Source organism: Gorilla gorilla, chromosome 3, assembly GCF_029281585.2.
Source record: "Gorilla gorilla gorilla isolate KB3781 chromosome 3, NHGRI_mGorGor1-v2.1_pri, whole genome shotgun sequence".
Lineage (NCBI taxonomy): Eukaryota > Metazoa > Chordata > Mammalia > Primates > Hominidae > Gorilla > Gorilla gorilla.
Window position 1 is genome coordinate 140,907,302 of NC_073227.2, and position 24,533 is coordinate 140,931,834.

General features: G+C 37.2%; 1 protein-coding gene across 6 annotated transcripts in view; it reads right to left on the reverse strand.

The window, feature by feature from the left end:
• The window catches only part of PRDM5 (PR/SET domain 5), a 230,495-nt gene that overhangs the window by 92,623 nt on the left and 113,339 nt on the right, over positions 1 to 24,533 (reverse strand). For all 6 annotated transcript variants that reach the window (XM_055385798.2, XM_019026066.4, XM_055385797.2 and 3 more), the window contains 3 exons: positions 15,578 to 15,662; positions 14,182 to 14,339; positions 898 to 991 (listed from right to left, as the gene is read on the reverse strand). In XM_055385798.2, coding sequence (XP_055241773.1) covers positions 898 to 991; positions 14,182 to 14,339; positions 15,578 to 15,662 — 337 coding nt within the window. The remainder of the gene's footprint in view (positions 1 to 897; positions 992 to 14,181; positions 14,340 to 15,577; positions 15,663 to 24,533) is intronic.

Genomic DNA, 24,533 nt, shown 5'->3' on the forward strand with positions numbered 1-24,533 from the left:
TTTTAGATATAGTACTGTAGTAAGTTTCTGGCTACTTCAGCATCTAAACAGAGAATCCACTTTAAAACTCAGCTGGGCAATAACATGTTCTTCTCAATGAAGGGATATCCTTTAGTGATATAACTGGACATTCTGTGGTGTTGTAAAAAGAGCTCTGAGTGTAGGCATTAGACTTTCATGGTGCGTATGTATGAAACTTAATCAGAAAGAAAAAGAACGTGACTGCAAAAAGAAGAAATCTCAGACAGTAGCAAGTAGGAAACGCACCTCATGGTGTGTATGTATAAAATTAATCCAAAAGAAAAAAATTGCCTCTGACAAAAGAAGAAATCTCAGGCAGTGGTAAGTAGGAAAAGCACCTATCAGGGACCTGTTTGCTACTCCTTGCGCTGTGAAATCTTGAGTATGTCATGGTGCTTTGGAGCCTCAGTATTTTGTATCCCCCTCAAATTAAGGTGTCAGATTAGATGTGCACTCTGATCCTTTACAACTTGAAGAGTTTGTGAGCTCATAAAACGATGCAGATATCTGCATATTTTAGAGTCTGACATGTTTTCTTAATCATTATATTTGAAAGGAAACAAAATCATGTGTCAAAACAAAACTCAAAGATGTCTTCCTGAATATGGAAAATGCTTTTATATACAAACTTTAAATAATGGGAAGAAATTATAGAAAATAAAATATCTCATGAAATAATTAATATTACTGTGGAAAAATAAAGCAAATATAAAGCGAAAAAAGGTGAAAGGCAGAATTTTCGATCTTTCTTATGTTTAAAGTCAGATTATATAAATACTTATAGGCACACCTCTGGGATGTCTACATTCTCAAAGGTTATAAAAACAAAGTATGAGATAATTCCTTATATTCTCAACTGCCTGAATCGTGACTTACTGTTATGTATTAGCAGGTGTCTCTGCAAAGAAAATGGGGTCCGGAACAAAGCTTTACATTCTTCACATTGGAACGGTCTCTCCTCAGAGTGGGTCTGCAGAGGAAAAACACTGAGTCAGGAGGATCTAGAATCAACCAGTCATTACAATGAACGAGCGGAGCTTGGATTCATGATGCGAAAGAGGAAAGAAGGGAAGGTGGACAGTATCTGTTTCTTCTAGTGCCATTCTTCCACCGTAAAATTGTAAAGACAAATGTGCTGCGTTTGCAAGAGGAAAAATAACTTTCGAATGCTCAAAATAATTATTAACTTGATAAATAGTAAAAAAAAAAATTATTCCTATTATCTCAAACTGCTAATCTGAATACACACTGAGATTTCTCAGGGCCTACTTTGTAGTGAAACTGTGTGTACTTTCTCTGAAAACTAAGCCTCCTCTATCACTGGCGAGGCTTTTACTCTGCTGGTACAACATTTGCAACACAGATATAAGAAATTATTAAAAGAGAAATTGTTTTCACCCTTTTCTCTCAACTTCACTGAATCAGTTCAAATAATTTTAGTGCTAGGTGCTGCTTTTCCCTTAAATTACACTAGAGCACTTATTCATGTTATAATTAACCCTAATTAACATTCATTAAATATTTAATTTGTGTCAAATGCTATTCTAAACACTTTACATAAATCATTTCACTTAATTACAACAGTAACTGGATTAATAAAACACTATTACTGACTCCAGTTTACAAATGATAAAACTAAGGCTCAAAAAGTTGCAGTAACTTGTGAAGGTCAAACAGCATAGATTCTCCAAACAATATTAAGCACCCAGGTACATAAGAAACAAAAATATACAGACAAACAAGAAACAATGAAAAGCCACTAACTAGATCTAAAATTCCAAAACAAAACCAAAACAAAACAGCAAACGCTGCTCACTCCACCTCTTTTACATTACACACCAGTATAAACCCATTTGGCACAAATCAGTAAATAAAATCTTATTCTACTATAGATGGCATGATAATAAATCTCATAAATGCTAAAAAATCAAAAATTAAACTATTATCTCATATTACATAAAACAAATCATAACTGATGGGTTTTTATAATACATGTGACAAAAACAAAAAAGTAATTTAAAGAAAAGTCACTTTATTTATAGCCTATTAATTTATATATTTTCTTAGTTTAGCAGACATAATATTAAACATACAAGCATAACCTATTAGCATAATGTTGGTGAGAAAGACATTTTCATGTTTGGTTTTATTTGTGAAAGATACAGAGAAAGCATGAAAGAACAGATATTTAAGATTAGTCAGGATAAATGACAGATAATCTAATGTGCTATTTAGCCAAAGAAATTAAAATGACAGCATGGAAGTACATAGATCAATAAAACAGAAAAGCAAGTAGGTCTCTTGCATTACATAAAATACATGAACATTTAGTACAGGAGAAATATGGCATTTAAAATTGGTAGGAAAAGAGTAGAAAGTTTAGTAAATGGCTTTGAGGCAAACGTCCAGATATTCAGGCAAAAGTAATGTTGGATCTACTACTCACCTCTTACAATAAGATAAATTGCAAATCAATTTAGGTATTTTTCTTAAAATGAAGAATAACACTTTAAATGTACTAGAAGAAAATTCGAGTAAATTTTTAAATAACTTTTGAGTCTGGAAAGGCTTTCCAAGCAAGGTAAACCAGACATTGAAATGACAGAAATAAATAAACTTAAAGCTCCAAAGCAAAAATCTTTGATGACAAAATAAATATCTGCAACATAAAACAAAAGTGTAATGTTGCTAATATAAGAAGTTATGGCATCTTAATAAGAAAAGATGAAAATGGACAAAAGGACTCCCTTCCAAATAGCACTCCTAAAATTTCATTCATCATTTTATTTTATGCCAGGTCTACGCTATGCGTTTCATGCCTCTACTAGCAAGTCCTATTTTAGATGCTGAGCCTATAGCCATGAACCAAAAGACAACGTCCCTGCTATCACGAAGCTTTTACACTAGCAGAGGAGAAGGACAATAAACAAATGAAAAAGTATGTACTATATTAGGAAGGGATAAATGTGATGGAGAAAAATAAAGCAAGAAAGAAGATAACAAATATTTCAGAGAATGGGGTAGCAATTTTAAATAGGTGGTCAAGAAAATTCTAGCTGAGAAGGTGACCTATGAGATAAGATCTGATGGATATGAGGGAGCAAGGGTGGGTATTCAGGTGACCTAGGCAAGAAACATCACAGAAGCCAGTGTGGTTGGAGCCATGTGAAAGGGGCAGAGAAGTGGAGAGATGCAGTCAGAAGAATGGGAGAAGTGAGGAGGAGAAGCAAATCGTGTACGGCCTGACTGCCCAGTGCAGGAATTTTGTCTTTTATTCTAAGAGAGATGTAACTTTCTGCAGGATTTTGAGCAGATGAGGGACACAATTCACCTGACATTTAACAGGATGCCATGATGGCTGTGTTGACAACAAAATGTAGGGGAAAACACAAAGTGGAGAAGCAACAGCAATGCAGCAGGAGAGAGATAATTAGAGCTTATCCAGGTTGGTAGCCACAGATGTGAAGAGAAGTAGTAGAGTTCTAAATATCTTCTGAAAGTGAACAGGTTTTGAGAAAGTACCTGGATATGAAGCATGAGACACAAAAAGAAGGAGGCAAGCATGACTCCAAGATTTGTGATCTGAGCAATGCAATGATGGATTAGCCACTAACAAGATATGCAGAAGAGCAGCAAGAAACATGTCTGAGTAAAACATCAGGGGTTCAATTTTGGACAAGTTCAAATAAATATTACGAGATGTCTAGCATTACAGGTACTTGAATATTTCAAGTCTGGATAATAAGGTATAAGATGGAGATGTCAGATTACATATGGTATCAATATTTAAAGCCATGAATATGATAAAAGAATGAAAAATTAAAAATAAAGATACTATCTGTGATTAATCAGACTGCCAAAGATGAAGATGATGGATACCATTCAGTGTTGACTAAAGAGTAAAAACAGGCAATCCCACATACTGTAATTGGGAATAAAAATTTTCTGCATAACAATGTGGTTCTATGTGCCAAAATGACAAATGTGCACATCCCTTGACTAACCAATTCCCTTTACAGAAATACAACAGACAAATTTTTGCAAAAACTACTTTTTTTAAAATAAAAGGAAAATTCCTAAATGCCCATAAAAAGATGTAAACCTGGTTAACTAAACTGTAGTAGATATTAAAATTCTATATTTATTTTCTTAGATATGAAAAGTCATGCATATCATACTTTAGGTGACAAAAGCAGAATACAAAACATAATATAAAGAATACCACTTAAGCCGTATACATATACGCACACAGAATGGAGTCCAGGAAGACATTCTACAAAACACTGAGGAGGGTTTTTAAAGGAAAGACAGTGATATTTGACAGAATATTTGCTTTCTTCTTTATACCTTTCTTTGCTGCTTAGATTTTCTACAAAACAATAAGTAGATAGCATTATCATAAAAAGGTAGAAACTATTTTGTTTTTAGAGCATCCAGGTTGGAACACAGGATTGCTCCCATCTTCTAAAAATACTATATTCCTCCCTAATTCATTTTTTCTCTTTCCAAATTTGGGACATAACATGACTTAAGGAACATGACTTAAGTTGCTTAATTATGAAAGAACCTGGGACAGCATAATGCCTTTTAACTATGTTCAACCAAAGCCACAACATCTAGATATTGGCCTAAAGCCAATGACATATTTTAAGTAGTAAGATGTCTGTGCATAGCCAGGTGAATAAATACTTTTGTCAAGAAGGATGCCAATGCCACCATCTGGGTTGGGATGGTAGAGAACCCATGCATTCAATCAACTGGAAGACATTGAGAAGCCACCTAATTTAAGTAAGGCACAGTAAGATGCTTGCATGTTGCAAATAGAGAACTTCTGTCTCCAAGATATATTTTACAAGTATCAGATGAAATCAAGCTTTTTTAAAGGTACTTGTCCTTCAATTTTTCACCTCTAAAGAATGCCAAGCTTTTTACTGATTTATTGATCAAATGATCCTTAATAACCCTATGATGTTCTGTAGAACATCCCATTTGTATGCCAAGTCACTGATGACACTAACATCTCCCAATGTAACAAATGAACTAGTCCATGAACAAGTACTATGAAACATATCTTTTTATATACCAACTCTTTTGCAGATATAAAAAATACATAAAATCTGTTGCACTATTTATAACACCTACTAGAATGTCTCGAAAATGCTTCAGAAGGTTTCTGGCGTAATGTACATTAATTACCAGATTAATACATTTCTAGCCACACAGATCAAATATGAATTCCATGAGAATAAAATGAAATTAAGGACCATTTACAATTAAAAATTATACTACTGACTATCAACAATATATACTACTCCATGGTAAAAGTATTTCTTGGTAATGGTATTTCTTCTTTGGGGTATGTGCAAACCAATAAAACTACCTTAAAATTAGAAGAAACAACTAAAGATAAAACAAATTTGGAGAAAACATTCTAGAGGTATGTTTGCTAGAACGATTATTTTTATAGAGTTTTATTATTGAAGACTCAGGTTTCATGTCATAGCACATTACCATCCCAGTGGGCCACACAGTAAAGCTAAAGCTACATAAAATACATGTCATCTGGATGTTTACAAGGTCTGTGGATTAAATTTTTACTGTCAAATTTATAACTGACTTCTTGAAAAGTACTCCTCCTCACAAAATAAATTGAAACTGGAAAGATATTGAAGAAGTCAGTTACTTTAAGCTCAGTAGAGAAATGGGTAGCTCACTCCACACAGAGAAGTTAAAAGCATGAAATTTAGTTGATGTTCCTACATAACTGTAGTCTTGCAGAGCCAAGTCCAACCTTCCCACTGCTTCAAAGCCACAATTCCATCAGTACAAAGCCACAATGCCAGGGAGCTAACTACTGAGTCCCCACAATCCTGATTAGGGCAAAGGGAAGTTGCTAAGAGAAGAAATAACCACAGATTTTCAGATGAAGTTGTAGAAGGTAGCGACATAGATTCCAAGTCAGGAAACCTTCCCCTCAACGACACTGGTAAGAGCCATAACTCATGTCTCTAATTAAGGATGCTTCTCACAAACACTGCTTTGAACAAACACATGACCTCCTAGGCTGGCTGACTTGACCATTAACTGAAAAGTTAAGCCTTTTTACAACAGCTACCATTTATTACAGCTAACTTAGAGCGTGCTGAACAAGTGTATTCTCTCCTCTGCAATGTAGCTCCTGAAATAGATGGAAATGACAACCATGTGGCTTCACAGAACTAACCAGATAACATACACCTGTAGCTTCACTCATGAAGATACAGTTTTCACACTCATCACAGTTATTGTACAGGAGAATTTTCTGCATAAAAATAGGCAGCCTAATATTAATAACTCATATGTAACAACTCTTAGTAACTATACTAGCTCCTCTAGTAGATAACTTGTTTTCCAGGCAGGATGGCTAAAGAAATTGGTAATTTTTTTAAGTTGAGATTTATGTACCATCTATAAAGAAATACGTAAAGATTCTTTAAGTTCAAAGAGACAAACAACAAGGGAGCAATTTTAGTCCTATGAAAAAAATCACATTCTATAAATATTAAAGCCAGTTCCTGAATAGGAAATAGTTTTCTACATAACAAATCTGTAGAATTTTTACAGATACTAAAATGGTAATAGGATTCCAAATATTTGGTGAATCCTGGGTCAGGCAAGATAAATAAAAAAACAGTTGGATGGATAGATAGATTTAGCCAAGCGTGGTGGTGTGCACTACTCGGGAGGCTGAGGTGGAAGACTGCTTGAGCCTTGGAGGTGGAGGCTGCAGTGAGTGGAGATCGTGCCACTGCACTCCAGCCTGGGTGATAGAGCAAGACCTTGTCAAAAACAAACAAACAAAAAAACAGAAAAACACACACATACAATTTTACTCATCACTGATAAAATGTAATGAGAATCACTTTTTAATTCTCAGACTGAAAATAGAAGACTAACAAAATGAAATGTTGGTGAAGAGTAAAAGGGCATTTTATACACTGTTAAGAGAAAGTAGAGCTTTTCAGAAGGCAATGGGTAGGAGCATCTAAACATAAAGTAGACTTCCCATTTGACCCAGAAATTCCACACCTGAGATCTATGCATAAAAATACTCTTAGCATAGTTATAAAGTTTTACATAAAAGGATGTTCACTGCATTATTGTTCAAAATAGCAGTGGTTACAAAAAAAATGAGTAGATTTATATGAACTAACATAAACATCCCTGCAAATCATATGTTAAGGCAAAGAAGTAGGTTCCTGAATGATACATATGTGTCATAGTACTAGTTACTTTTAAATATACTTATCTCCCAGATGGGCAGCTGGAACTCTGTTCTTCTCCAAACTCACCTAAAAGAACTTCCTCTTACACAAAAACATTAGTGTGAAATGCAAATGTTACTAAAGATTTTACAAGAGATATGAAAGAGGTGCCTTCTATGGTAGAATACTTTGCTTGAAAACTTCCTGTCTGATCTAATACTTTGAAATCTCTTCTCAGCCTCAGGACACTGAGTGACATCTCATTCTCTCTTTTCCATTCCAATGCCCACCTTTTCCAATTCTGACCCTCACCCCCTGGCTCTGCCACCCAACCACCACCAACTCTCACTGCTATGGACTCAATGTTTGTGTCCCACCAAAATTCATATGTTGCGTCTTAACCCCCAATGTGATGGTATTAGGAGTTGGGACCTCTAGGAAGTAATTAGGTTCTAAGGGTGGACGCTTTGTGAACTGGATTAGCGCCGTCATCAAAGAGATAGGAGAGCTTGCACTCCCTCTTTCTCCCTCATGTGAGGATACAAGAAGACAGTCATCTGCAAACCAGGAAGTGGGCCCTCACTAGATACCAGATTTGCCAGCACCTTGATCTTACATTATCCAGCCTCCAGAACTGTGAGAAATAAATGTTTGTTGTTGAAACCACCCAGCCCAAGGTATTTTGTTATAGCAGCTTAAACTGAAGACACTCACCATCTCATCTCTAATCTTCAATGTGCAAACCCATTACAAACTGTGACCGAAAGTATGTCAAAGGCATTATAATAAAGATAAAAATTGTGTTTCCCTCAGTCTACAAAATATCCTCCAGTTAGGATCATTGGCCTTCATATATATTGGTACATGTGGTAATAATTAACAAATAATTTGTACAAATAATGAGTACAGTTTTTACTATATTGAGGAAAGTCACTCCGCTGGTGCGGGCACTGAAACCATGACAGGCAGGAGAAGGTAGCTGTTGGGAAGGTTCACAGCTCGAGTTCCAAAACTGACTACCAGACATGCATGTGTGATTTTAAAGTTATTTTCATAAGATATCTACTAAAACAGCAAGAAATATTGGAACCCCTGTATACTGTTGGTTGAAATGTAAATTAGCATATCCATTATAGAAAACAGTATGGAAGTTTCTGAAAAAGTTAAAAATAGGACTACCATATGATCCAGCAGTCCCACTTCCGGGTACATCTTCGAAGAAAGTGAAATCAGTTTGTCAAAGAGACACCTAGACTCTCATGTTCATTGCGTAAAAGCCAGGATATAAAAACAACCTAAGAATCCATTGACAGATGAATGGATAAAGAAAATGTGGTATATAGACACAATGTAATACTATTCAGCCTTAAAAAAGAAAGAAATCCTGTCATTTTTGGCAACATTAATGAACATGGAGGACATTATGATAAGTGAAATAAACCAGGCACAGAAAGACAAATACTGCATGATCTCACTTACATGTGGAATCTAAAAAGACTGAACACACAGAAGCAGAGAGTAGAACGGTGGTTGCCAGGAACTAGGGGTAGAGGTAAAGGGGCAGGGGAAGGGAGGAATGGGAAGATGTTGGTCAAGGGATACAAAGTTTCAGTTACACAGGATAAGTAAATTCTAGAGATGTATACTACAGCAGGGGGTCCCCAACCCTGCTGCAGCAGGATTACCCAACCCCACAATATCAGCCCGTAGCCTGCTAGGAATCAGGCCACACAGCAGGAGGTGAGTGGCGGGCAAGTGAATGAAGCTTCATCTGTATTTACAACCACTCCCCATCACTCACATTACCGCCTGAGCCCCACCTCCTGTGAGATCAGTGGCGGAATTAGATTCTCACAGGAGGGCGAATCCTATTGTGACCTGCACACACAAGGGATCTAGGTTGCATGCTCCTTATGAGAATCTAATGCCTGATGATCTGTCACTGTCTCTCATCACCCCTAGATGGGACCATCTAGTTGCAGGAAAACAAGCTGAGGGCTCCCACTGATTCTACATTATGGTGAGTTGTATAATTATTTCATTATATTTTACAATGTAATAATAATAGAAATAAAGTGCATAATAAATATAATGCACTTGAATCATCCCAAAACCATCCCCTGCCCAACACTGGTCCATGGAAAAACTGTCTTCCACGAAACTGGTCCCTGGCATCAAGAAAGCTGGGGACCACTGTAGTATAGCCCTGTGGCTACATTTAGTAATAATGTATTGTATACTTGAAGATTGCTAAGAAAGTAGATCTTCTTCATTGTATTTAATTATTTTAATTGACAAATAAAAATTGTATCTATATGGTGTATGACATGATGTTTAGTGAAATGGCCAAATCAAGCTAATTAACATATCCATTATTTCACATGCTTATCCTTTTTGTGTAGTGAGAACACTTAAAATTAACAGAGTAGATTTTGAGAGTAGAAACAGAGTAGAATTTTCACTACAAAAAAGATAACGTGTGAGTAATGAATACATTAATTAGGTGGTAATCATTTCACAATGTGTGTGTGTGTATACATATAAACATTACATTGTACACCATAAACATACACAAATTTCACTTGTCATTATGCTTCAATAAATAAAAAAATAAGTAAAAAATATTGTTTGAAATTGTACATTGCTATCTCATCATCCACTTAAGAAAAAGAACAATTAAAATAAGGCAAGCAATTTGCCATTAGCTAAGTAAACTTTAGATAATGACCTGTATCTGTGGTTCCTTCTGTCAGATTCAAATCCTGCATGTCCCTCATAATGTGCACAGCTCATTGTGAATGTGCTTCTAGCATACAAAGATAGGTGATTTTGTACAATATAGCGACACCTTAAATGAATGGGTACTACCTCTCCTGCAGCATCACTGAAGAGTAACCTGATGCAAAAGCTAAAGGAAAGAGTGGCTGTGCTCTAACTGTTGAGTGAACATCACTCAGTCTCCAAGATGACATCTTTCCAGGAAATTTTCAAGAACTTTTTTTTTTTACTATGTTAAACTTACACCATATGTTTTGGTTTTAGATTCTAATCCACGATATTTTTAGAAACTTGTTACTGTCTTTAAGGTCTAATAAAATTTATACCAGGCAAAGAGTGAACTGTATTGCCTTTTAAATTGTTTGGCTATGACCAAATAAATAATTCTGACTCCAAAATCTAACACACACACACACACACACACACACACACACACACAAACACACGTATTATTTTACTGAATGACCCTTTACTCTATATTTTCTATTCTACTTTTTTTTTTTTTTTAAGACAGAGTTTCGCTCTGTCGCTCAGGCTGGAGTGCAATAGCACAATCTTGGCTCACTGCAACCTCCACCTCCCGGGTTCAAGTGATTCTCCTGCCTCAGCCTCCTGAGTAGCTGGGACTACAGGCATGCACCACGACACCTGGCTAATTTTTTTGTATTTTTAGTAGAGATGGCATTTTGCCATGTTGGCCAGGCTGGTCTTGAACTCCGGACCTCAGCGGATCCACCCACCTCGTCCTCCCAAAGTGCTGGGATTACAGGCATGAGCCACCACACCCAGCCTTCTATTCTATTTTTTAATGGCCAGTCATCACTCAGTAAATTGATTTCAAGACCTACACAGCAGTCATGGCCCAGAATTTGAAAAAGACTTGATGAGACATTAAGGTCCAATGGAATTATTCCAGGAGAAGTTGTGACTAGATTTCCTCATAAGCTTCTAAAGTTTCATCCCTGGAAGGCTAAGTAAAGGGTCAGGAAAAAAGATCCTTTTTTTGAATAGGCACACACCTGTCCCCTAGGAGCTTGTTTGTAAATTCATGAGGGCAAAACCCCTCCATACTCACTTCCATCATCAAGTAAGTGGTGCCAGCTCTAGGATCCAAGATGGTTCAGTACATCTAAACATGTATCCTACAGCAGGAGGAGGGAAGCACTGTACAACTTACCCAAATTTTGCTTTGCATTATATATGACACGGAACACAATGGAGGGTGAAGAGTAATTGAATGGTTTCTGTCTCCTCTGGCTCTGAAACACTGGTTCAATTGTGATTTAAAGAATCAAAGTATATTTGAATTGAGATAAATGAGATTTTTTAGCTAGATCCTAAAATACAACTGTAATTCAGATCAAATGATTGTCAGAAAAAATGAAGAAGAAAAAGTAACCTATTGAACCCATATAACTGGCAAGATGATGAAATAAATGAGCAACTAAATTTTCAAAATAAAAACCACCCCTTTAAAATTTCTCTATATGCTGGCCGGGCACCGTGTCTCTCACCTGTAATCCCAGCACTTTGGGAGGCCGAGGCAGGCAGATTGCTTGAGGTCAGGAGTTCTAGACCAGCCTGGCCAATAGGGTGAAACCCTGTCTCTATTAAAAATACAAAAATTAGCCAGGCATGGTGGCACATGCCTGTAGTCCCAGCTACTTGGAAGACTGAGACACAAGAATCACTTGAACGTGGGAGGCAGAGATTACAGTGAGCCAAGATTGCGCCACTGCACTCCAGCCTGAGTGACAGAGTGAGACTCTATTTCAAAAAATAAAAATAAATAAAATTTCTGTATATGCTATCATAATCACAATGAAAAATAATATTCCATTTTTCAAGCAAGTCTAAATGTTAAGAACCAACCCAAAATAACTCAAATAAGTATAATAAAAATGTATATATTATATTCTCAAAAAAAACAAAAGAATAATTAATTTAAAGTAATAACCCTTCAGCATACTAAAAGATAAAGATCACACTGACTCTTAACGTTTTTTTCTGATTTCTGTGGCATATCCTTACTTCTATGTTTCTCAACTAGCCATTAATGATTGTGATGGAAGAAAAGGTTGATCTTCTGTTTTTACATGATTCTTGGAGAATATTTCAGGTATTTTCATGTAACAATGCCAAATATATGCTAGGATCATAACACAGTAAGAAATACATTTGTCTAGTGCAGAAGGATTGAATGTTGCTTTCCAGTTTGGAAATTACAAGCATCATTGTTTCTATGCTTCCCAAGACATCATTATTACTTTTATATGATTTATGGCTTAAAGTATGAGAGATGGTGCAAAGATCCTGTGCCAAATTCCCGTATGGCATATAACATGAGCCAAACTGTGAAAAACTCATAAATGTGGATAGATCAGTTTCATCAAAGGAAGGAATAAGAGGGTTCCAGAGACTAAACAGGAACTAGCCAGATAATTTTTTACAGTCATGTAATTCCAAAGCAGCAGTAATGAACGCAGTCCTGCCCCGAATGTACAATGCTTGAGGTAAACATAAAGATGGTAAGGAAGAAATTAGGCAGAGACGATTTGAGACACTATAATCAACACTGTTTATTCTTTGGTAAATCTGCCTTTTTCTTTCTCTTTTTGGACTAAAGTTGAAATTGGTATCATAATTTTTAAATGATTTCAAAAGAGATAAAATGAAGTCTTTGGAAGTATCCCATAAATATTATAATAATTATAATCCTCATGGAGTATAATAACTGAAAAATTATTTTTAAAAGATCATATACATGTTATTTAACAGCATGCTATAATACATCAACTAAAATCAATAATCAAGTATTTTGTATCTCACGAAAATGTTTTTACATGCATTTCTAAGATGTTGAATATCTTTGGACCAATTTCCTGAATTCAATTCAAGCATGATGTATTATCTACATGATACATTCTGAAACAAGAACTTGAGCAAAGGTAAAGTATAAGAAATGCAAACCAAAATCAACAGAAGAAACTAGGACACTATATTAATAACTTGAAGAGAAAGAAGAAGGTAGAGAGGTCACACAGAAGGCAGGCAAATATTTAGTTGTTTTAGGTATGGTTAATGCAGATAAAAGGATAAAAAGCTGGAGAAGTAGGCTGAGGTCATGATGTAGAGAACTCTGAATGACAGGTGAAGGTGTACATACTATTACATATGTAGACACTGGCAATCTACTTTTAATATTAGAGTATGAGAGTGATATACCAGAGTGATGCTTTGGGATGATTTGCTTTGTAGGATGGATTGCAGCAGGAAGTGATAAGCCTAATTAGATGAGTATTAAAGGAATCCAGGGGAGAAATAATCAGGAAGTTGGAATGGTAAAGGAAGGGATGACTGTGAAAGTGATGAGATAATGTAAAGGGTAGAGTCTTTATATTTGGCTTCTAATTTTATAAAGGGACCAATACTGAATAAAGAGACTAGGATAATTACATGCTTTTGTCATTAAGAGAAAGAGGAAACTCCAAAAGAGGAGCTATCTTGGGCAAAGAGAATGAAAAAACCATTCTGGGGCATGCTGAATTCATTATGTCGAAAAGATGCCCAGTTATAAATGTGAGTCTGAAACTTGGGATTAAAGAAAATAAATCATTTGGAATTCATCAGTATGGTGTTGATAGCAGAAGTCATGGATGTAGTTGACATTTCTTAAGGAGAGAGAACACAGAAGAGGTTCACAGGCAAAGGATCCAGAATAACCTCCTGAGGGGAAAGGAAGTCAAAAATGTTCAGAGAAATTGGCAGAAGACCTAGCAGAGCATACTACAAGGATCCCAAGGATGAAGAGAATTTCAAAAAGCTAATGTAAATAAAAACATCAAAGTTTATGGAAAGAAGGAAGAGAATAAAGACTTCACAATTAGTAAACCCCATAAAATTAATCTAATAGCGGTGTTAAGAAAAACTAGGCACTCTGCTTATAAGGACAGTTTCAAAAGAGAATGGAAGACAGGAAGGAGGCTGTGAGGGGTTATGGCCCAGGTGAGTGATCTTCTCTAGTTGTTGCATTATATACAGTAGGCCCCAGATGTACAAAAGCTTTATCAAAAGATAAAAATTGAAAATCGCAGCAGCAAATTCATAAAAAATAATAATAATATTAATAAGCTTTTACCTTCTTATGATTCTTGTAAACATTTCTGTGGGCAAATCCCTTTCCACAAAGTTTGCATTTGTAAGGTTTGTCTTCGCTGTGTATTACTTTGTGAGCACCCACTTGATCAAGCCTCTTGAAAGACTTATTACAAATCTCGCAATTATAGGGTCGTTTTTCTATTAAAAAAAAATGAGTGGAGACAATCTCATATCTATATAAAGGTAAAGGATAAAAGAGAAAACACCCTTACCTTATATTACTTCTTACGGTAAGAAAACTAAAGGATGGTCAAACAACTAAAAAACATCTACCATCCACATAATAGACACATATATGTGTCTACTCCTAAATGAAATATGAGCTTGTTCTCTTACAGACGTATTTTGAATTTTTAAAGTAGCTTAGATATAAAGAAAAGGTTTACATTCAAGGAAGGACTCCTATTTCCAGATGAAAACCATGCTGATATGTGACAGTTTAAATCAGGGTCAGGGCCCCAAATACAGAAAGTGACCTGACAGGGATGGAGATAAAGAACAGAGCTGCCTTCCCCCAGGGCCACAAAGGCCTCATGGAGGCAGAGCTTCCAATGCTCAGCAGGAACCAGATATTTACATTGGTATGTAAAATTCATATTTATGCAATATCCATATAACATTGACACCTAAATAAAAAATATATAATATGTATCAAATAAAGCATACCTAAAAGATAACAGGTTTTGATCTGATTTTAATTTACTAAAATATTCATATGTATCAACAACTTGCATATTCAAAAACATTCTGACTTCAATCGCCTCAAATTACAGATATCTTAAACTCTAGAGACTCCATAAAGTAAAAATTATTTTCAGAGCTTATTTTTTTAATCTGCATTAGTAAAACAGAGCTATTCATAAGACTTGCTTAAATGAAACTACCGCTTTAAAAACTTACATACTCAAAATGTATTTATAGATTTCTTACTAACATTTATTAGTAACTTAGCTAGAATATAAAAGTATCTAGAAATGCAAGAATTATAATTTTTGAATATCTACTAAATGTCAGACACTATGCTAGCACAGTACCTAAATGATCTCATTTAATCTTCGCAGCTAATTTGAAAGGTAGGCACCAGTATCCTATTTCACAAATGAAGAATAAAGAAACTGAGGCTCAAGGAGGAGTAAGTGACAAATTGCATGGTGATTCTGAAGATCTTCAATATCATTTACTCTAAGCACCTTTGCTCTGTAAATAAACTGAGGTCTAAAGAATTAAATAACTTGTTCAGAATCACATGACTAGTAAAGGTCCAAAGCAGAATTCATAGCTAAGGCCCCTGATTACCACTCTTAGAGTTTATAAAAAGTGACAATGTAATTCTTTTGTAATGATATCACTATAAACAAAAAAAGTATATAGTTTACCTGAGTGGGTGATCATATGACGTTTTAACTGATTAGCTGAAATAAATTTCTTCATACATTCTTGACAATCAAATATCTCATGAATCTGCAAAAGGTTAAATAGACAGTTAAATCAACTGTCAAAGCCTCATAAATTACACAGCTCTCAAGCAAAAGTGTAAACATGTGAACAGCTGCCACTGCAATACCCAAACTATATGTTACAATTTAGCCCTAATTTGTTCACACTAACCTATATACACTGAAAATGCAGTGGACATAAGTTATGTAGTAAAAAATATCTTTTGAGACATAATACTCACAGTCCTTAAAAATGTAATACAGCTGTCCTATTTAGTACATATTAAATTTATACTCTGTAAAAAATTATACCTAATATATAGTAACTCTTCTGTTATGCACAAATTTAGACTTGGAAATATGTAGCATGCAGTTAATAATATTCCCTTTACAGTAGCCAACAATATTTTAAACTTAAATGTACATAGTAGAGAGTGCAACATTAATTACAGTAAAAGATCAGAAGTTACAGGATTCTGAAAAGCATTTAGTTCACAATAGAAGTTTCACATGAGCCAGATGCAGTGGCTCACATTTGTAATCCCAGCACTTTGGCAGGCCAAGGCAAGAGGATTGCTTGAGCCCAGGAGTTCGAGATCAGCCTGGACAACAAAGTGAGACCTCGTCCCTATAAAAAATTTAAAAAATTAGCCAGGTGTGGTGACATACGTCTGTGGTCCCAGCTACACAGGAGGCTGAAGCAGGATGATTGTTTGAACCTGGGACGTCGAGGCTTCAGTGAGCTGTGTTCATACTATTGCATTTCAGCATGGGTGACAGAGTGAGACTCGGTCTCAAAAAAAAAAAAAAAAGTCTCACATGACAGGAGGATCACAATTTTTGAAATGAGGAAATCTAGTCAAAGGATCCAAAGTAGCAGGTATGCAGGATGAATAACTCTAAAGATCTAATGTATAACATGAAGATTACAATTGATAATAGCGTATTATATTCTGGATTTTTGCCAAGTGAGTAGATTATAGTTGCTTTTGCCACAGGAGGAAAAATGGGTAACTATGTGAGATAATGGATGCATTAATTTATTTCACTAAAATAATCATTTTAACTATATGTGTATCTCATCACATTATGTTGTATAACTTAAATATACAGAATAAAATGTATTTAAAAAATACAATAAGGGGGATATAACTTCAGTAAACAATTGGCTACTATAAATATTAAAACTGAATATTAAATTAGTTATTTCCCTCCCAGACACTAACACAGAGAAACTGGATAGGTGGTATGAAAAGTAAAAGTCTAGGTTTTCAGAAACAATGTATTCAATTCTAAAAGAAATGTATTACATATCATATTATATTAGAAATGTTGATCATCCCAATGAACAATAGCATCACACAATGTTGTTGAATATTCAAAAATGGTTGTGGTGAAGTCATGTTTTTGTTTCAACCTCATTAAAGGTCCAGCTCACAATACTAAACCCCAGAGAAGTAAAGGCCCTTGTGCAAGAAGCCAAGACAGTGTCCCTGCAGAATAACTAGGAATAACAGTGCAGAGTGAAAGATCTAGGCAAAAGTCCCTGAACTGGTACAGCACATGAGTAATGAGTGGAGGACTCGGCTGGCCCCTGATAAATGGTTCTCTTGATCTAAATAGCCATAGAAGGCTTCAAGGCAGGGAAACAGATGCAGGGGCAAGGCTGACAGATCCCAGGCCTGCAGCCCACGGCTTAATTCAATGCCCAAGCACGTGGCAGGTCGAAGGCTGCCAACCAGCCTCTGCTGCTGTCAGGTCTGACTCTTGGTGAGTCATTAAATTCAGTTATGTAAAGCAGGGAAAAAGTAGAGAAACAAGGCAGAAGCCAAAATATGTCATTCCACAAGAGTCTGACTTATCTCCCCTGCTTAGATGCAATGGCATCTATGAGGGGATATCTAGAATCCAAAGAGTTCCTTTAGAAAGCATGTGGGATCTGTATGACTGCCTGCACAAGTGTTTGGAATGCTAGTGCTCCAGAGCCAACAAGAAAAACTTCCAGCCTGAGGCATGTTAAAGGCAGCCTCTTCAATCATCAAAGACTTCCACAGCAGCTTCAGTTAAACACCTATGTTTGAGGACCAATGATATGATTTGTAATGTTTCTATAAAGATAGTAAGAGGAGATTTATATTCTTAAACTCTATGTTTCTGTAATATATGATATATAATTTTATAATGACAAACAAGATACTCTAAAGAGATGTCATACCTTCTGAGTTATACATAAATGAAAACTTTTGTTATCATTTTTAATGTTTAATTTCTATTGATATATAAAATTATAAAAATTATACATCCACATATAAAATGGAAATCGTTAAATGAAACATTGTTCATTTGTTTCATTTTTAAGTGAAATATTGTTCACTTCTTAATTCTCATGGCTTCAACATGAAACATTTTTCAAGGTTGAATTGAACTGATATTCCCAAAACTATAAAGGGAACATCGACTATATATTTAAGCATTTTTGCATTGACTATCTCATTTATAGTGAAAAATTCAAGCTAAAGCCATGTTCAAAATTCCTTAAAATGTTTAATAAAGAAAGCAGTTCCAAGATCGCTGAATAGGAACAGCTCCAGTCCACAGCTCCCAGTGTGAGTGACGCAGAAGATAGCTGATTTCTGCATTTCCAACTGAGGTACCGGGTTCATCTCACTGGGGCTTGTCGGACAGTGGGTGCAGGACAGTGGGTGCCTGACTCCCAAGTAGCCTAACTGGGAGGCATCCGCCAATAGCGGCAGACCGACACCCCACATGGCCAGGTACCCCTCTGAGACGAAACTTCCAGAGGAACGATCAGGCAGCAACATTTGCTGTTCAGCAATACTCGCTGTTCTGCAGCCTCTGCTGCTGATACCCAGGCTAAGAGGGTCTGGAGTGGATCTCCAGCAAACTCCAACAGACCTGCAGTTGAGGGTCCTGACTGTTAGAAGGAAAACTAACAGACAGAAAGGACATCCACACCAAAACCCCATCTGTACGTCACCATCATCAAAGACCAAAGGTAGATAAAACCACAAAGATGGGGAAAAAAACAGAGCAGAAAAGCTGAAAATTCTAAAAATCAGAGCGCCTCTCCCCCTCCAAAGAAACACAGCTCCTTGCCAGCAATGGAACAAAGCTGGATGGAGAATGACTTTGACGAGTTGAGAGAAGAAGGCTTCAGACGATCAAACTTCTCCGAGCTAAAGGAAGAAGTTCAAACCCATCGCAGAGAAGCTAAAAACCTTGAAAAAAGATTAGACAAATGGCTAACTAGAATAAGCAGTGTAGAGAAGTCCTTAAATGACCTGATGGAGCAGAAAACCATGGCAAGAGAACTACATGACAAATGCACAAGCTTCAGTAGCTGATTCGATCAGCTGGAAGAAAGGGTATCAGTGATTGAAGATCAAATGGATGAAATGAAGCAAGAAGAGAAGTTTAGAGAAAAAAAGAGTAAAAATAAACGAACAAAGCCTCCAAGAAATATGGGACTACATGAAAAGACGAAATCTACATCTGATTGCTGTACCTGAAAGTGACGGGGAGAATGGGACCAAGATGGAAAACACTCTGCAGGATATTATCCAGGAGAACTTACCCAACCTAGCAAGGCAGGCCAACATTCAAATTCAGGAAATACAGACACACCACAAAGATACTCCTCAAGAAGAGCAACTCCAAGACACATAATCGTAAGATTCACCAAAGTTGAAATGAAGGAAAAAATGTTAAGGGCAGCTAGAGAGAAAGGTCGGGTTACCCAGAAAGGAAAGCCCATCAGACCAACAGTGGATCTCTTGGCAGAAACTCTACAAGCCAGAAGAGAGTGAGGGCCAATATCCAACATTTTAAAGAAAAGAATTTTCAACCCAGAATTTCATATCCAGCCAAACTAAGCTTATTAAGTGAAGGAGAAATAAAATCCTTTACAGACAAGAAAATGCTGAAATTTTGTCACCACCAGGCCTGCCCTACAAGAGCTCCTGAAGGAAGCACTGAACATGGAAAGGAACAACCAGTACCAGCCACTGCAAAAACATGCCAAATTGTAAAGACCATCGATGCTAGGAAGAAACTGCATCAACTAACGAGCAAAATAGCAAGCTAACATTATAATGACAGGATCAAATTCACACGTAACAATATTAACCTTAAATGTAAATGGGCTAAATGCCACAATTAAAAGACACAGACTGGCAAATTGGATAAAGAGTCAACACCCATCAGTGTGCTGTATTCAGGAGACCCATCTCACGTGCAGAGTCACACATAGGCTCAAAATAAAGGGATGGAGGAAGATCTACCAAGCAAATGGAAAACAAAAAGGCAGGGTTGCAATCCAGTCTCTGATAAAACAGACTTTAAACCAACAAAGATCAAAAGAGAAAAAGAAAGCCACTACATAACGATAAAGGGATCAATTCAACAAGAAGAGCTAACTATCCTAAATATATATGCACCCAATACAGGAGCACCCAGTTTCATAAAGCAAGTTCTTAGAGACCTACAAAGAGATTTAGACTCCCACACAATAATAATTGGAGACTTTAACACCCAACTGACAACATTAGACAGATCAATGAGGCAGAAAGTTAAAAAGGATATCCAGGAATTGAACTCAGCTCTGCACCAAGCGGACCTAATAGACATCTACAGAACTCTCCACCCCAAATCAACAGAACATACATTCTTCTCAGCACCACACTGCACTTATTCCAAAATTGACCACATAGTTGGAAGTAAAGCACTCCTCAGCAAACGTAAAAGAACAGAAATTATAACAAACTATCTATCAGATCACAGTGCAATCAAACTAGAACTCAGCATTAAGAAACTCACTCAAAACCGCTCAACTACATGGAAACTGAACAACCTGCTCCTGAATGGTTACTGGGTACATAACGAAATGAAGGCAGAAATAAAGATGTTCTTTGAAACCAACGAGAACAAAGACACAACATACCAGAATCTCTGGGACACATTTAAAGCAGTGTGTAGAGGGAAATTTATAGCACTAAATGCCCACGAGAGAAAGCAGGAAAGATCTAAAATTGACACCCTAACTTCACAATTAAAAGAACTAGGGAAGCAAGAGCAAACACATTCAAAAGCTAGCAGAAGGCAAGAAATAACTAAGACCAGAGCAGAACTGGAGGAGACAGAGACACAAAGAACCCTTCGAAAAATCAATGAATCCAGGAGCTGGCTTTTTGAGAAGATCAACAACATTGATAGACCGCTAGCAAGACTAATAAAGAAGAAAAGAGAGAAGAATCAAATAGATGCAATAAAAAATGATAAAGAGGATATCACCACCGATCCCACAGAAATACAAACTACCATCAGAGAATACTATCAACGCCTCTACGCAAATAAACTAGAAAATCTAGAAGAAATGGATACATTCCTCGACACATACACCCTCCCAAGACTAAAGCAGGAAAAAGGTGAATACCTGAATAGACCAATAACAGGCTCTGAAATTGAGGCAATAATTAATAGCCTACCAACCAAAAAAAGTCCAGGACCAGATGGATTCACAGCCGAATTCTACCAGAGGTACAAGGAGGAGCTGGTACCATTCCTTCTGAAACTATTCCAATCAATAGAAAAAGAAGGAATCCTCCCTAACTCATTTTGTGAGGCCAGCATCATCCTGATATGAAAGCCTGGCAGAGACAGAATAAAAAAAGAGAATTTTGGACCAATATCCCTGAAGAACATCGATGCAAAAATCCTCGATAAAATACTGGCAAATCAAATCCAGCAGCACATCAAAAAGCTTATCCACCATGATCAAGTGGGCTTCATTCCTGGGATGCAAGTCTGGTTCAACATACACAAATCAAAAAATGTAATCCAGTATATAAACAGAATCAAAGACAAAAACCACATGATTATCTCAATAGACGCAGAAAAGGCCTTTGACAAAATTCAATAGCCCTTCATGCTAAAAACTCTCAATAAATTAGGTACTGATGGGACATATCTCAAAATAATAAGAGCCACTTATGACAAACACACAGCCAATATCATACTGAGTGGGCAAAAACTGGAAGCATTCCCTTTGTAAACTGGCATAAGACAGGGATGCCCTCTCTCACCACTCCTATTCAACGTAGTGTTGGAAATTCTGACCAGGGCAATCAGGCAGGAGAAAAAAATAAAGGGTATTCAATTAGGAAAAGAGGAAGTCAAATTGTCCGTTTGCAGATGACATGACTGTATATCTAGAAAACCCCATCATCTCAGTCCAAAATCTCCTTAAGCTAATAAGCAACTTCAGCAGTCTCAGGATACAAAATCAATGTGCAAAAATCACAAGCATTCTTATACACCAATAACAGACAAACAGAGAGCCAAATTATGAGTGAACTCCCATTCACAATTGCTTCAAAGAGAATAAAATACCTAGGAATCCAACTTACAAGGGATGTGAAGGACCTCTTCAAGGAGAACTAAAAACCACTGCTCAGTGAAATAAAAGAGGACACAAACAAATGGAAGAATATTCTATGCTCATGGATAGGAAGAATCAATATTGTGAAAATGGCCATACTGCCCAAGGTAATTTCTAGATTCAATGCCATCCCCATCAAGCTACTAATGACTTTCTTCACAGAATTGGAAAAAACTACTTGAAAGTTCATATGGAACCAAAAAAGAGCCCACATTGCCAAGACAATGCTAAGCAAAAAGAACAAAGCTGGAGGCATCACACTACCTGACTTCAAACTATACTACAAGGCTACAGTAACCAAAACAGCATGGTACTGGTATAAAAACAGATCTATAGACCAATGGAATAGAACAGAGGCCTCAGAAATAATACCACACATCTACAACCATCTTATTTTTGACCAACCTGACAAAGACAAGAAATGGGGAAAGGATTCCCTATTTAATAAATGGTGCTGGGAAAACTGGCTAGCCATAGGTAGAAAGCTGAAACTGGATCCCTTCCTTACACCCTATACAAAAATTAATTCAAGATGGATTAAAGACTTAAATGTTAGACCTAAAACCATAAAAACCCTAGAAGAAAACCTAGACAATACCATTCAGGACATAGGCATGGGCAAGGACTTCATGTCTAAAACACCAAAAGCAATGGCAACAAAAGACAAAATTGACAAATGGGATCTAATTAAACTAAAGAGCTTCTGCACAGCAAAAGAAACTACCATCAGAGCGAACAGGCAACCTACAGAATGGGAGAAAATTTTTGCAATCTACTTATCTGACAAAGGGCTAATATCCAGAATCTACAAAGAACTCAAACAAAGTTACAAGAAAAAAAACAAACAACCCCATCAAAAAGTGGGCAAAGGATATGAACAGACACTTCTCAAAAGAAGAGATTTATGTAGCCAACAGACACATGAAAAAATGCTCATCAACACTGGCCATCAGAGAAATGCAAATCACAACCACAATGAGATACCATCTCACACCAGTTAGAATGGCAATCACTAAAAAGTCAGGGAACAACAGGTGCTGGAGAGGATGTGGAGAAATAGGAACACTTTCACACTGTTGGTGGGACTATAAACTAGTTCAACCATTGTGGAAGACAGTGTGGTGATTCCTCCGGGAGCTAGAACTAGAAATATCATTTGACCCAGCCATATATGGGTATATACCATTACTGGGTTACACCCAAAGGAATATAAATCATGCTGCTGTAAAGACACATGCACACGTATGTTTATTGCAACACTATTCACAATAGCAAAGACATGGAACCAACCCAAATGTCCATCAATGACAGACTGGATTAAGAAAATGTGGCACATATACACCATGGAATACTACACAGCCCATAAAAAAGGATGAGTTCATGTCCTTTGTAGGGACATGGATGAAGCTGGAAACCATCACTGTCAGCAAACTATTGTGTCCGGAATTGGTGGGTTCTTGGTCTCACTGACTTCAAGAATGAAGCCGCAGACCCTCGCAGTGAGTGTTACAGTTCTTAAAGGCGGTGTGTCCGGAGTTTGTTCCTTCTGAGGTTCGGATGTGTTTGGAGTTTCTTCCTTCTGGTGGGTTCATGGTCTTGCTGGCTTCAGCAGTGAAGCTGCAGACCCTCGCGGTGAGTGTTACAGTTCTTAAAGGCGGCACATCTGGAGTTGTTCGTTCCTCCCGGTGGGTTCATGGTCTCACTGGCCTCAGGAGAGAAGCTGCAGACCTTTGCCGTGAGTGTTACATCTCATAAAGGCAGTGTGGACCCAAAGAGTGAGCAGCAGCAAGACTTATTGCAAAGAGCAAAAGAACAAAGCTTCCACAGTGTGGAATGGGACCTGAGCGGGTTGCCACTGCTGGCTGGGGCAGCCTGCTTTTATTCTCTTATCTGGCCCTACCCACATCCTGCTGATTGGTCCATTTTACAGAGAGCTGATTGGTCCGTTTTGACAGGGTGCTGATTGGTGCATTCTCAATCCCTGAGCTAGAGACAACAGTTCTCCACCTCCCCACTAGATTAGCTAGATACAGAGTGTGGACACAAAAGTTCTCCACGTCCCCATTAGCTAGATACAGAGTGTTGATTGTTGCATTCACAAACCCTGAGCTAGACACAGGTTGCTGATTGGTGTGTTTATAAACCTTGAGCTAGATACAGAGTACCGATTGGTGTATTTACAATCCCTTAGCTAGACATAAAGGTTCTCCAAGTCCCCACCAGACTCAGGAGCCCAGCTGGCTTCACCCAGTGGATCCCACTCTGGGGCCACAGGTGGAGCTGCCTGCCAGTCCCGCGCTGTGTGCCCACACTCTTCAGCCCTTGGGTGGTCGATGGGACCAGGCGCCATGGAGCAGGGGGAGGCACTCCTCCTCAGAGGCTCAGGCTGCGCAGGAGCCCACGGCAGTGGGGAGGCTCAGGCATGGTGGGCTGCAGGTC